We start from the raw sequence: 14,810 nt of genomic DNA on the forward strand, positions 1-14,810 counted from the left end.
ACCACATAAAATTTCCAATAGTATTTACTAAATATCTCCTACATGCAAAGCAACAGTACTGGGTGCTTAGGGAATATACACAAGCCCGTTGTTGGGTAGGGATTGTCTCCATTTGTTGCTGAATTGTACTTTCCAAGTACTTAGTACAGTGCTCTGTACACAGTAAGTGCTCAATAAATACAAATGAATGAATGAAACACAGCCTAGACTGTGAGGCCCCTGAGGGCTGGGGACATTATGGACAGGGAATGTGTCTACCAACTATGTTACATTGTACTCTCCCAAATGCTTAGTACAGTGCTCTGCACAGAATAAGCACTCAAAAACAATGATTGATGATGACGATAATGACTGTGGTATGTGTTAAGTGCTTACTATGTGTCAAGCACTAAGGTCTGGAATAGACACAAACTAATCAGATCTCCCATGGGGTTTACAGTTTAAGTAGTAGATCAAACAGGTATTGAACCAAGGCCATACAGTGGACAAGTGGTGGAGCAGAATTAGAACCCAGGTTCTCTGACTCCCAGGCCTGCTCACTTTCCACTGGCCCAAGCTGCTTCTCCTGTCATTCATGAATGACAATAAGTCAGTAATGAATAAAAATAAGATAAAGGCCTAAAGGTGCTGAAAAGGCTAGAGAGGGTGGCAGAATTGGCTTGATGATGGGATTTAATCACGAAATGCTTTGTGGAGGAGAGGGTTAATTCAGCTTCGTATGAAGTAAAATCCTCACCACTAGAATTCACACCAATGCTTTATGCATGCACTACATTTTTCCTTGTCTTTTCATCTAAATACCCTCAAAACCTTCCCCGCTCAGCCTAGAACATCTGACATCGGCACAGTGGAACAGAAGCCAGTGGATAGCTCTGAAACACAAACATACAAGCAATTTAATTATTTAAAAACTTATTGGAAAGCTAAAAATTCTGTTGAGCATGCATTTAACAATACATATGTCAAGTCATCCTGTAATTTTGCAACACGGGATCACTGCAGTGACAATTTACAGGCTTAAATGTCCAGTTCTAAAACAAGCCAAAACATGACTCTTCTGGTACTCTGCAGATTGAACAGTGATGCTATTTACTTATTATTCTGTTGAAACGGTGACAGCGGATTGCAGTGCTTTGCTGCTCCAGTCCTTTCAACAGTACCTGCACCATACCCGGTTAGGTCCAGGCCAGGGAGAAGTATGGCAACTAACCCAACCACACCAAGCTCTGTGCCATCTGCTTCTTGCTCTCTGTTGCCACTGTCACCCCAATATCTGCTCTCCACCACATGCCACCTCTCCCCCGCCAATGTCTGTCACCAGAGTAACTAAGACTGGTCACTCGTAACTTTCAGTTCAGAAAACTAAGTAATGAAAGAATTGTCTCTACACTCAGTTTCCACTGCCACAGTCTTCCCTAAGTCCTTCTTTCCCCTTCTCTCACCCCCTTCTACACCACCTTGACTTGCTCCCTTTATTCATTCTTCTGCACCAGCCCTACAGTACTTACAGGCATATCTGCAATTTTATTCATTTATATTAAGCCTATCTCCCCTTCTAGACTGTAAGCTCATTATGAGCAGGGAATGTGTCTGTTATATTGTTCTCTCCCAAGTGCTTTGTACAGTGCTCTGCATACAGTAAGCACTCACGCTGGGAAGCAGCATGGCCTAGTGGATAGAGCACAGGCTTGGGAGTCGGAAGGATCTAGGTTCTAACCCCGGCTCTGCCACTTGTCTGCTGTGTGTCCTTGGACAAGTAACTTCACTGGGCCTCAGTTACCTCATCTGTCAAATGGCGATTAAGACAATGATCCCCATGTGGGACAGGGACTGTGTCCAACCCAATTTAGCTTGTATCTACCCCAGCGCTTACAACAGTGCTTGACACATAGTAAGTGCTTAAATACCATTATTATTATTAATGGTACGAATGACTGACTAAAATATGAACCTGGGTTCCTACTTCTGTTCAAAACTAAGGGAGGGTTTTCTCTGTTTAGGGACTTGCGCCTCTGGGCTGGTGTCCCAGGTAATCTTAAGGAAACATTCTATGAAAGAGGAGTCTCATTCCTACCAGGTTGAACTATTAAGGCTACCTGATTTGAAGAAAGGAGATAACAAAATTAATGACACATACATGAGAGCAGATAGGTGAAGTCCAGAGATTTATATTTTTAGCCAAAAAAACTACTGAAGCATTGAAAGTCATTGCAAATGGCCACATTTAAGTCAGTAGGACAAAATGGATTTTTTTTTCCATTATAGCCTAGGGAGTTGACTAGCACTTCCTTTAATTTAATCTTTCCACTAAACTGATTCAGGCTGACTGATCAGATATGTCTAATGGAGGAAAGTCCCAAATAGAAAATGCTTTGTCACATAAGGCCTGACATTTGCTCTGTGAAAACCAAAAGGAACTCTAGTTTGTTAATAGACATCAGAACATTAAATCTCATTGTATGTTTGCTCTGAGCAGCCCTTAAAAATTTTCATGTGACACCATACAACAGCTTCAGTGGTAAAATAATAAGGTTGATGTGCCCAACACTAGTCTAGAACATAGCATATAAAGGCTTAACAATAAATTATTCTATTCCCCTTCAAACAGGGGGGAAAAATATTTCCAGTATTTTTCTGGAAAGTAAGGCCTAGAGTTCAATTTAGTATTGTTGCATAATAGCCCCACACTGATTTTTGAGGAGGGAAAGATTAATTTTTGTACCACAACTGTAAGCAATGATAGTGGCTTGCACTAGGGTAGGAAGAGAAAGGGCACTTGTTTTATGCATTGCTACACTGTAAGAGGAACATGATCCTTTCCCTCAATTTCAGTTAGCTTAAAACACCAGAGGGCAACCTCCACCGTTTTTAAATTTCTCTGTTCTTCCTCTAACCCAAGGTAGAAGAGAACTCAAGAATAATATCCTTAGTGTATAAGTCACACCACTCTTAAGACACAAAACTTCTTGAATATTCATTATTCAGCCTCCCTGGGTGGAAGAGAGACATATTTTTCTTCCCAATTACAAATGGACAGAGGCATAAATTGTATGCTCTTTAAATTCCTTTTATTTCCTCTCATTATCTACTTGAATGCTCTGTACAAAACTGGTAAAGCCACCACGTAATAGGTTGCATTGTGCTACCTCTGATGGTAGTCAATAGATGCTCCTAGCTAAAATAAATGACAAAGATACTTGAACCACACCTTTTGTAGTTAACAAGAGCTGGTGAATCAATGCTGATAGGTTTTCACCTAAAAATACACTATAGTATTCTGACTTGAGCTCTGTAGTACTAAGGCTCTGAACAAGTTGTAATGACCTAAGCCCGTTTGATTATATTGTTTGTTGCAGTGGTTCTAAAAACCTAAGAGTGTGACTTGGAATAGCTCCATCTGGAGGTGAAAATACCACAAAACAATAGATGGTGAGTAAATGCACAGCTGCCTACTTTTTAGAACTACTCAAGAGCTTTTAAGTGCCTTTGGCAAGTTAATAACCAAATATATGCCTCAGCCTGAGATAGAACTCTGATAATGCTGTAACTTAAGTTAGTGTGATGCACCTTTAAGAATTATGAGTGTTCCAGTAGCAGACCAGAAAGAGCTGAAGGCAGAGAAGACCAGCAGAGGCTACTCGGCAAAGTTTAGCAAATTACTTTTTTGCATATGATGCTATAAAATCTGCATTACAAGCCTTATAAGGAAATACCACAACAGTAAATATGTTTTTCTTTGTGAGGACTCAAAAATTTAAGCAGAGGCAAAGAGAATAACCCAGATAGTTCAGGGAACGGATCTATCGACAATGTCTATCGACCAATAAATGTCTACCAGGTAACTATTTGGACCATGGGCAGTCAGCATCAGAGTTGGTTTGATGAGAATGACTCCTAAATCATATAGCTACTTGCAGGACTTTGCAACCTTCTGATCCCGACCAAAGGGAAGCTTTTTGATTTTTACTGGAGCCTGTCATGGCACAAAGAACATGTTAATAATAATAAAAATAATAACAATAATGGTATTTGTTAAGCAGTTACTCTGTGCCAAGCACTGTTCTAAGGGATGGGATAGATACAAGATAATCGGGTTGGACATAGTTCCTTGTCCCACATACAGCTCACAGTCTTAATCCCCATTTTACAAAAGAGTGAACTGAGGCACAGAGAAGTGAACTGACATGCCCAAGGTCACAAAACAGACATGTGACAGCCTGGATTAGAACCCAGGTCCCACCGACTTCCAGGTTATCCTGTGTCTCATTCCCTACAAAGTTGTCTGGCATTAAGGCCTGAAGAGACCCAAAGCTATATGGACAGGACTTCTACAAATCAAGGACTTCTACACATCCCAAAAGAGTCTGTACCCCAGGGACCTAAAACCTGTCACCCAAGGTCTGCTTATGGCCATTTCTCACACAACTGCAGCTGTTTAAGTTGTGCAGCATTCAGCTGAAGCACAAACTGCTGCTATCCATAACTTCTTGGCTTTCAGCACTGAGTACTACAGAAATATCAGGAGATATACTTTTTTATATAGTTGTTAAGCACTTACTCTGTGTCAAGCACTGTTCTAAGTGTTGGGGTAAATACAAGTTTATCAGGTTGGACAGAGTCCCTGTCCTACATGGGGCTCAGAGTCAAAGTAGGAGGGAGTAAGATTTAATCCCCATTTTACAGTTGAGGAAACTGAAGCACAGAGAAGTTGTGACTTTCCCAAGGTCACACAGCAAGCAACTGGAAGAGTCAGGATTAGAACCTGGGTCCTCTAACTTCCAGGTCCATGAAGAAGTATTCCTTTCACTAGGCCACATTGCTTCTCATAATGCTAAGTCAAGGAAACAAAGGAGCTTCCTAGCCCATCTGGCCCACTTCTACATTTCTTATGGAGGCGAGATTCATCCACCTGAGATGGGGTTTCAGGAATGGGATGAGGATGATGAAATTCAAGGCCATTACCTCCTTTGCCTCTAGGAATTTGGGGTAATGCCAGCAAAAGATGGATTCTTGAGGAAGAGTAAAGGGAGCATAACCCTAACTGCTTTTCAGGTTGCCTGCTAAGACCCTCATACCAAGAAGGAACAGCTGGAAATTATAGCCATAACAAGGTTCCTAGTCACAGATTCCTCAGCCCCCCATTCAAGCCTTGAGTGGGGAATGGGGATCCCACCTGATCCCAATCTCAAGCCAGGAACAGTTGCTTAAACTCCACCAAGCCCCAGACTCATGTGGGATAACAGCCCTCCCACCAGCATCAACTCCTGGTACCTGGTTCTAGTAGGTCCACAATAGTTTTCCTTGGGTGTTTGCTTTTTCCCCCTCCCAGCTCTGTATGGGAATCTCCTGTTCACCTTTCATATCACATGGTGTGTGCACATACACACACACACACACACATACACTCTCTCTCCCTCTTGCTCTCTCTCCCCCCGAGTCCCTGACCCCCTGTGTGTGCATGTGTCTCCGCAGGTCCACTTCCCCAGGTTTGCATCTCATTTTTTTCCCTAGTACCCCTTCTCCCCTACCCTCTTGGATTCTCCCTGGGGTGGTGGTTTCATAAGGAAACTGTTGGAGAACCAGCTTTTCAATATATGGAAAAAAAGTTAATGAAATGCAGAGTCCTGTTCTCTATCTGAAGGCTTCACCACTACCTGAGGATAATGAGACAGAAATCGCCGTACCTTCGATGACCAACTGTCAGGAACTCGGGGCTGAGTGCTAGACCCACTCTTGTTCAAGCTATTCTTCTTAGCCATACTTGAGATTGTAGAAATTAAATTCATGTCAGGATATGATTCCCATCTTCTAGGAAATTTTTCCAACTCCACAGGTTATGATCATCATTTAAAGTCCTTGATTCAGTCATATAGAGTTGCTACCTGGATGAGAGTGCTCTTGGGATCTCACTCAGAAGAACATTATAATAAAACATTTTACAGAATCAAGAGAATGCTATGGGCTGATAATCGGCCTGTAGCAACTGAAGTTACCTACCACCCTGCTTCACAGAGTTGAACATTGTCTTTGAATTCTGCTCCTGAGGCAGAATGTTGTTCAATCATAGACAAAAATGTAGCAATCTAAATCAAGAAGACTAACATGGCTTTTTGAAGACTATCATTGTGGTGACTTCAGGGCATAAGACTTAATATGAACTCAAGGAGGGAAGAACAAATGTGTTCAGTTTTATTTATGGTTGTGAGACTAACCCATTGGATCATTGGTGTCAACTCCATTTGGAAAATTTGACAGGGGATGAAGTTCCACACAAGGGAAAAATAAGAGCAATGAGTTAGAGATAGAGGAGGGATAAGTTCATTTATTTATTGAGTACCTACTTGTGTGGGCCACTGGGTGTAGTAATAATATTAATCAAATTCTAGGAAAATACACACAGGTGAAAATTAGACAAGGTTACTGCCCCACAAGGACTCACAATCTAAGAATAAATTGGAGGAAGAAGGAAATGGGGTGGGTGACAGACACACAAGGAAGGATGAAACAATGAACACACAAAAACAATATAAAAGACAAGGACAATAACAAGATGAAAGAAAGGGCACTATGGTTTGAGAAGCAGAGTTTCCAGCTCCCAACAGTTCCAACTCCAACAATCACAGCAGCAGACACGGCCTTCTAAAAGCTGAGATCATGTTACCATTGCTTCCTTACCCTTCAGGCTGAAAAAGGAGGGACTGATGGGAGCCCTGATGGTGTGGACAAGGGGGGTAGCACTTGAACTCACAATGACAATAATGGTATTTGTTAAGCTCCTATTATGTGCCAGGCACAGTACTAGGTACTGGGGTAGATACAAGCAAATTGGGTTGGCCACAGTCCCCTGTCCCACATGGGGCTCAAAGTCTTAATCCCCATTTTACAGATGAGGTAACAGGCACAGAGAAGTGAAGTCATTTGTCCAAGGTCACACAGCAGACAAGTATCTGAGTGGGGATTAGAACCCAGGTCCTTCTGACTCCTATGCCCATGCTCTATCCATTAGGGCATGCTGCCTCTCCTGAGACCACACTTTTTTAAAAAAATGGTATTCATGTGCTTACTATGTGTCAAGCACAGTTATAAGCACTGGGGTAGAGACAAATAAACACATCATCATCAGTGGTAAGATACTGAGTGCTTGCTATGTGCAGAGCACTGTACTTATCACTTGGGAGAGTAAAATACAACAGAGTTGTGCATTCCCTGCCTACACTCCAGAGCGTAAGGTCAGACATAGTACCTGTCCCACGTTGGGGGGCTCACCGTCTAAGTAGAAGGTAGAACAGGTTTTGAATCCACATTTTACAGTTGTGGAAATGGTCACAGAGAAGTTAAGTGACTTCCCAAGGTCGCACAGTAGACAAGCAGTGGAGCAGGGATTACAACCCAGGTTCTTTCATTCATTCAATCTTTATTACTGAGTACTGTGTGCAAAGCACTGTACTAAGCACTTGGGAGAGTACAATAAAATAGACACATGCCTGTGCACAATGAGCTCACAGTCTATATGGGGAGACAGACATTAATATAAATAAATAGATAAGAGAAGCAGCATGGCGTAGTGGATATGGCATGGGCCTGGGAGTCAGAAGGTCATGGGTTCTAATCCTGGCTCCACCATTTGTCTGCTGTGTGATCTTGGGCAAATCACTTCACTGAGCCTCTTACCCCATCTGTAAAATGGGGATTGAGACTGTGAACCCCACATGGGACAGGGACTATGTCCAACCCGATTTGCTTGTAATCACGCCAGTGCTTAGTACAATGTCTGGCACATAGTAAGCACTTAATAAATACCATAGTTAACTATTATTATAAATAAATTACAGACATATACAGGCCTGTGCTCTTTCCTTGAGGCCATGCTGTTTCCCACTCCCAAGCTAATTTTCTAATTATATCACACCTAAACATCTCTCCCACCTCTAGCACATTGCTTGCACCTTTGCCCTTGTGTGGAACTTCATCCCCTTTCAATTTCAACAAACCATGTCTTTTCAAACCGAGCACTAGTGGGTGGGGAATTTGGGAGTCAGTAGAAGAGGGGGAATAAAGGGTGGGGGGGGAGGCAGATGGTAGTAATCCCCCACCTTCACAGTCATGACACCTTAGCACTTTGATTTCTCAAATTTTGTTATCATTAGTGGCTTATATCCTTTCTATGTTTAGCGATTCATGGCATCTTGTAAGCTCATCAAGGGCAGGATGCATGTCTTTTATTCCACTGAACATTCTCAAGTATCCAGTACAGAGTTCCATATATACTAACGTGTCCAATAAATGCTGTTGATGAGAAACAAATATATTAATGATTGTACAAAACACAAGGGTTACAGCATTCTTACACACATCTTACCATTAATAGCATCTTTGAACTTCAGTTACTTATATCAGATGAAGTGAAGTTTCAATGACAATGAATGTCTATCATAATTTAGCATGTTTACTAATGAATCAGTTCAGAGCAACTTTTTTTAAAAATTCCACTAATGGAAGCTAAAGAGGCCATAAAAATATCCTTCCCACTGAATCATTTTCAAAATTACTAGCTACTCCTCTAATGTTCTCTCATTTTCTTTTGTTAAGAATGAGAAATGAAAAACAAAACAATCCAAATGATCTCACACTTTGGTAAAATCTCAGTGGTAAAGAACTTGAATAGGAATAACATATACAGCTATGCGTTGTTTTCCTAATATTTACTACACTCCTCCCTCTGACCACTTCCCTTCTTGATAAAATAAAAAAAGTCTTCTGGTCTTCTGGAAAAAATTAATAACCACAAAGTAATTAAGAAAGCTTTTTTCTCTATGATATTCTTAATAGTTGATTGTGGGATAGAATAGCACTTCACCTCAGCCATCCTTAAGGTAACTGCTTTAAACCAAGACGAAAAAAGTCTTAGTATCCTGCCATGTCATTTTTTCCAAGGAAAGAGCACTAAACTTATGAAAATTATGCTGCTCTAACAGCATTTATACAGACTATACCTCCCTTGTGTAATTTCCATATTCCTACCTTCCTTGTTAAAGAATCAAATGGGTTCTCTTACTAGAAATGACACATTTTTTGAAAACATGACAGCTCTTGCAATTTTTACCATTTCCATGGATAATGTGATTAGTATCAAATGTTTTAATAACACAGAGGTGAAAATACCCATAATGAAAGTATATTCAGCTGAACTAAAAGTAGCAGTTGGGTAGTGCTAAAAAAAATAAATAAAACTAATTCTAAAATAGCCTGTGAGAACAAAAAAGTAGTAGCCACTGAATGTGATCTTTAACACCTAACAAAATGTGACTCTTTAAATTATTAAATTCTAAAAATAGCTCTGCAACATTTAGTATTTTTCCATTTTTCTTCCTGTCTTTAAACACACCTTCACAAGCGGCTGAACATAATGCTTTTCTGACTTAATCAAAACCTCTCTCATGACCCAAGAACATTCAGTAAATAATTATTAAGCTCTAGAGGTGGCTTTTACTTGAGTCTCAACTTAATAAAATGCCATAAGTTGATTTGCTTGAATGGTTATTCACTTGGGGATCCAGCTTTCAGTACTGTTCTGAAATCTTATCATTTTTGTTATTAAGTAGCAAGGTAAAGGTTGAAAAAAAAAAACAACCAGCTATCATTTGCCAAGTTTTTAGAATTTATTTACACATTTCATTTCAAATCTGCTTCCAATGTAAATTCAGATCTTCCCTAGACAGGTTTTTTAAATTTCATTTGATCCCCACCAGAAGTATTAATAATCTATTTCCTCATTACATAGTTTAAATTTACTCCAAAAGAACATTAGCAAAAAAATTCTAAAGTTAAAAAGGAGAGTTTTGTGAATTTGAAACACTGACATTCTTCTAGCAGAAAATGTGTTGTTATTCATAAAAATCCTAATCTGCATACCTCCTTTCTAACCCACACAGAAATTTTTTTTTTCTAAACAGTGCTATGTTGATATTAACTTTCAAGTAATAATAATAGGCCAAAGGTATCAGGCTAACATTTCTACTTTCTTTCCCCTTCCCACATTTAAAGTGCTATCTTTATAATATTCAGCTGTCAGAGGTTATTGCTGTAGCTGTATAAAAAGACAGTTACAAAACAACCACCCTAGTATTTTTAACTGTCATAATAAAAATCTTCTTCAACAAATCATTCTTTCAACATGCTCCCAACATTATTTCTGAAATGAAATTCCACTTACAGATAAAAGCTTTCAAAGGAATAAGGCAAGAACATCTGAACTCTAAGAGCCTCCATCTTTCTTCCTTTAAGGTGTTCTGCAAGCCCTTGGAGAAGATTGAAAGTCAAACTAAGTTCTGGCAGTGGATGTGTCACTAGGGGTGGCTCCTGATAAAGCCCTGGCAACTCCAATCCAAGCACAGCTCTGTGCTCCAATGGTGCCCTAGTGTCTGTCTGCATTAGCAGACCTGTTTAATCCAGCACCCACAGAGTACCTGGAGGAAAAAAATGCCACTTTGCATAATAAACTACTACCAAAAAGCACAAGTGCAATCTATTAATGTCACAAAAACAAATTCAAAGCTAAACCTGTGACCACTTACATATCCTGTGCTTAGTTAATATTACTGCATGGGTGCTTTATCAGGAAACTTCAAAAGGGGGAGTAATTGCACACTCCCCTTGAGGTTTAATATTCAATATGATTACTTAGTTTTGTTTTGTTTTTTGTTTTGTTTGAGAGAGATTTTACTTTGACATTCTACCTCAGTTGGTTAAATATGTCAAATTTACTTTTTAATAAAGTCTAAGAATCAAAATCTTGAATATTTCATGTGCCCTTCTACAATGTAAGGGACACAGGCTTTTTAACATCAACAGGGTGAGAAATTTGAAATTGAGTAAATATGAGACATGAAAGAAAATAATTAGAATTTACACATCCTCACAGAAAACTGCTTACTGCATACATTTTTCCACATAATACACTTAGGTATTCCTAGATTCTTACCAAGCCAAGTTCCTAATACATGAATATGAAAAACTATTAGTTTTCCAACATTTTAATTAGAAATCAAAATTCTGAACACAAAGAGGCAATCAGAAAGAAGCAAATAAATGTGTTGGGAAAAATTTTATTCAAAAGCAATGACCATTCCTGGAAAAAAAAAATGACTTTACCAAAAAACACTGCATCATAATGATGGCATTTGTTAAGCACTTACTATGTGTCAAGCACTGCTCTAAGCATTGGGGTAGATAAAAACTAGTCAAGTTGGACAAAGTCCAGTCCCAGATGGGGATCACAGTCCTAATCCCCATTTTACAGATGAGGGAACTGAGGCCCAGAAAAGTCAAGTGACTTGCCCAAGGTTACACAGAAGACAACTGCCAGAGCCGGGATTAGAAACCTTCTGATTCCCAAGACTGTGCTCAATCCACTAGGCCACCCTGCATCATATTCTCCCCATATTTGAAAGGCATTTTCTGAAGTAGAATTACTTCAGTCCAATAAAGAAGTCAGTCAATCGTATTTATTGAGTACTGATTGTGTGCAGATCACTGTATTAAGCGAATGTGAGTACAATATAACAAGACAGACACATTCCCTGCCTACAATGAGTTTATTGGACCAGGAGGGGAGGAGAATAAAGGTTGCAAGTCATGGTGACACAGAAGGGAGAGGGAGAAGAGGAATGGAGAGCTTAGTCAGGAAAGGCTTTGTCGGGGGAGGGAGAGGAGTAATTGTCTGTGGGATTTGAGGAAGGAGGGTATTCCAGGCCAGAGGCAGGACATGGGTGAGAGGTGGGTGGCAAGATCGATGAGATAGAGATACAGTGAGAAGGTTAGCATTAGAGGAGCAAAGTGTATGGTCTGGATTGTGGTAGGAGAGTAGCGAGGTGCGGTGGGTGGGGGTAAGGTGATTAAGTGCTTTAAAGGGTAATGTTTAGTAGGATGAAACTTTAATTGCTTAATCCCAGTTATTTGTACATTGGGAAAACAGGTCTATTGTGCAGCATGTGAGGCTCTGACTTGTGTCAGGACATGTTTGTTAACATCCAGCAGACTGGCAGCATTTTGAGACGATCACTCTCGATTTTAAAAAACGGGGTTAAGGTTTGCACTGTGGTCTGTCTTTTTGCAGGGGGGTGGCCAGGCAGAAAGAAAAATACATATATATCGAGTTCTGTGGCCAAGGACCAGAAACAATCCAATTATACTCAGAATATATACCTGTATTAATTGTGGTATTTTTATGTGCTTACTGTGTGCTAAGCACTATGGTACATACAAGATAATTAGGTCAGACGTAGTCCCCTGTCCCATATGGGGCTCACAGTCTACTATGAAGGAAAACAGGCATTAATTCTCCATTTTACAGATGAGGAAAGAGAAGTTCAGTGACTTGCCCAAGGTCACACAGCAGGTAAGCAGCAGAGCTGGAATTAAAATCCAGGTCCTCTTATTCCTAGGCCCTGGTTCTTTCCATTGGGCCACTCTACTTCCCTAAAGTGACAGAGCCAGGCCTAGGACCCTGGTCCTCTGACTTCCAGGCCCATGTTCTCTCCTCGACGCCCTACTGCTTCTAATTTATTACAAATATTATCTTCAGAATTCTTGTGGCAGCCTTATGGATTTAAGAGCCTAGCCCTCCTCTAGCTTCAATAAAAGACATTCTCCTATAAACACAGAAGATGTGTTCTTGAAGAATCTTATGTTACGGGGAAATTGTGTTAGAAAAGCAATTTATAAAATGAGAAGCAATGAGCTTGGGAGTGGACATACCACCAATGACTGACATTTTTCAATACATATTCCTATATTATTGTCCACCAATAGCACACCACCATATATCCTTTCCACTTATTGTAATATCTTGGAAAGCAGGGTGTCCCAGTGGAAAGAGCACCAGCCTGGGAGACAGAGGACTGGGTTCTAATCCTGGCTCTGCCACTTACCTGCTGTGTCACTTTGGGCAAGTTACTTAATTTCTATGCACCTCAGTTTCCATATCTGTGAAATGGGGATTCAATACCTGTCCTCCCTTCCTACTTAGACCATGAGCCCTATGTGGGACAGGGACTGTGTCCAACTTAACCTATATCTACCCCAGCACTTAGAACAGTGCTTGAAAACAAAGTAAGCACTTAAATTCCAAACCATTATTATTATTATTTTACTTTATTAAATACTGAAAAGTTGTATAATCAGAAAGAAATACCATGTCCTGTCTGGTAGAGTAGAGCTGAGGATGAAATCGAAGTTTATGGGCCTCGTATCTTGACCAATGTCACACAATACACACAACCATTTCTTCCTACCCCACATCTACTTGTACCAGTAGGTGGATTGTGTTAAACCAGAACCTGTTCTTCCATCATGTTACATACAAATAGCACAATGAAAACAATTGTTACAGCTGAACTGACTGTATATTAGCAGTTAGGCAACAAGCAGAGGATTATCTCACATATTTGTATACAGAAAGTCAGAAAATCCACACAAGTCAGAAAAACTTTAGGTTTCCATATAGGAAAATGTAATAGTTACAGTCTCTTCAGTTTTACGACAAGCCTTCTTGTCTTCATATCCTTTACCAGTACAGAAAATAGAAGCAATAAAAAGAAGTAAATGAGTAATTCGTATTAAAGACTTTACCAGCTTTACTGTTTAATTCCATATAAACCACTATTATCGGAAAAAAAACAACACAGGAGTAAGTCTACTACATGAATCACAACCCTGAGAACATTTTACAATATAAAGCTACCCTGAAACTGAATTTAAAACTGATTAACCATACAATTGGTAGTTAAGTCTTCCTTCATGAGCTAAATTGGGCTTTTGATTCTTTTCAGCAATTCGTGTGCTGAGTGGATCACAGAAAAGGAAAGAGGCTTTTCTTTTATTCAATCCATTAGTTCCACAACTCAGAAATCTTTAGTAGTAGTACTTATTAAGTTCTTACTGTGTACAGAGTACTATACTAAGTGCTGGGAGAAAATACACGGTAATTAAACACGGTCTCTGTCCCTTGTGGAGCTCACAATGTACTTTTTTTGCTAGTGTTAAAGTTAAAAAAAATAAAATTTTCCTCATTTCTAATTTACTATCAGGAACTTGAACTCACTTTCTTTCCTCTATTCACCACCTCAATTGTAGAACTGCCCATTATGTAGTAATACAATTTATAATTTTCTTCCTTATGTTCTCGTTGCCCAAACTATAACACAGTTTATAGTTTCAAGATGTATTTTCTCTTACTCTACGATACAAGGTAGAATTAAAACAGGTAATAGCCAAGAAAGATTATGATCTATGCAACCTGTGTGGGTTCTGCCAGTCACCAAGAACCTTTCTCTCTCCCTGAATATCAAATGGAACAACCATAGTCAGCCCCACCCTATAAAGTTCCTGTCAGCTCCATTTTCCACAGCTTTATACTGGCACTTGTAGAAGAAACCAGTTGGTCAATTTTTAATCTGTAATTGCATGGTTGAATGAAAGTCCTATTACTGAGTACCTATGTTAGAAGGAATGGTTATTTGGTAGCACTCAGGTTCATGCCATTCACCAGGTAGATAAGATTTTTATATTCTCCAAATAATGGAGAGGATTTGCTATAGCAATTATATCAAAATTCCTCTGAAAAATTTCTGCTACTGAGAACTTGGAAAATCTTCCATCAATAAACAAAATACTGGGTTAATATGACCAAGCCTCGCCACGATTCATTCCACTTTAGGAATCACAAGGATGTGATAACTTCAGGGAGCATATCTTGTTACAGAAATTTGGAAGCCTTTTTTAGTTATTTTAAAAGAAAGCTTTCTAAACAT

General features: G+C 39.6%; 1 protein-coding gene across 6 annotated transcripts in view; it reads right to left on the bottom strand.

Annotated features, from left to right (window-relative positions):
* MITF (melanocyte inducing transcription factor) overlaps positions 1–14,810 on the bottom strand; it is a 265,387-nt gene that overhangs the window by 106,233 nt on the left and 144,344 nt on the right. The window contains exon 1 of one of the 6 annotated variants that reach the window (XM_029051210.2): positions 10,214–10,350. The exons of the other annotated variants lie outside the window; for them this stretch is intronic. Coding sequence (XP_028907043.1) covers positions 10,214–10,269 — 56 coding nt within the window. The 5' untranslated portion in view covers positions 10,270–10,350. Of the gene's footprint in view, positions 1–10,213; positions 10,351–14,810 lie in introns of those variants that run through there. 6 annotated transcript variants of the gene reach the window in all.

Source organism: Ornithorhynchus anatinus, chromosome X1 (assembly GCF_004115215.2).
Source record: "Ornithorhynchus anatinus isolate Pmale09 chromosome X1, mOrnAna1.pri.v4, whole genome shotgun sequence".
Taxonomy (NCBI): Eukaryota; Metazoa; Chordata; class Mammalia; order Monotremata; family Ornithorhynchidae; genus Ornithorhynchus; species Ornithorhynchus anatinus.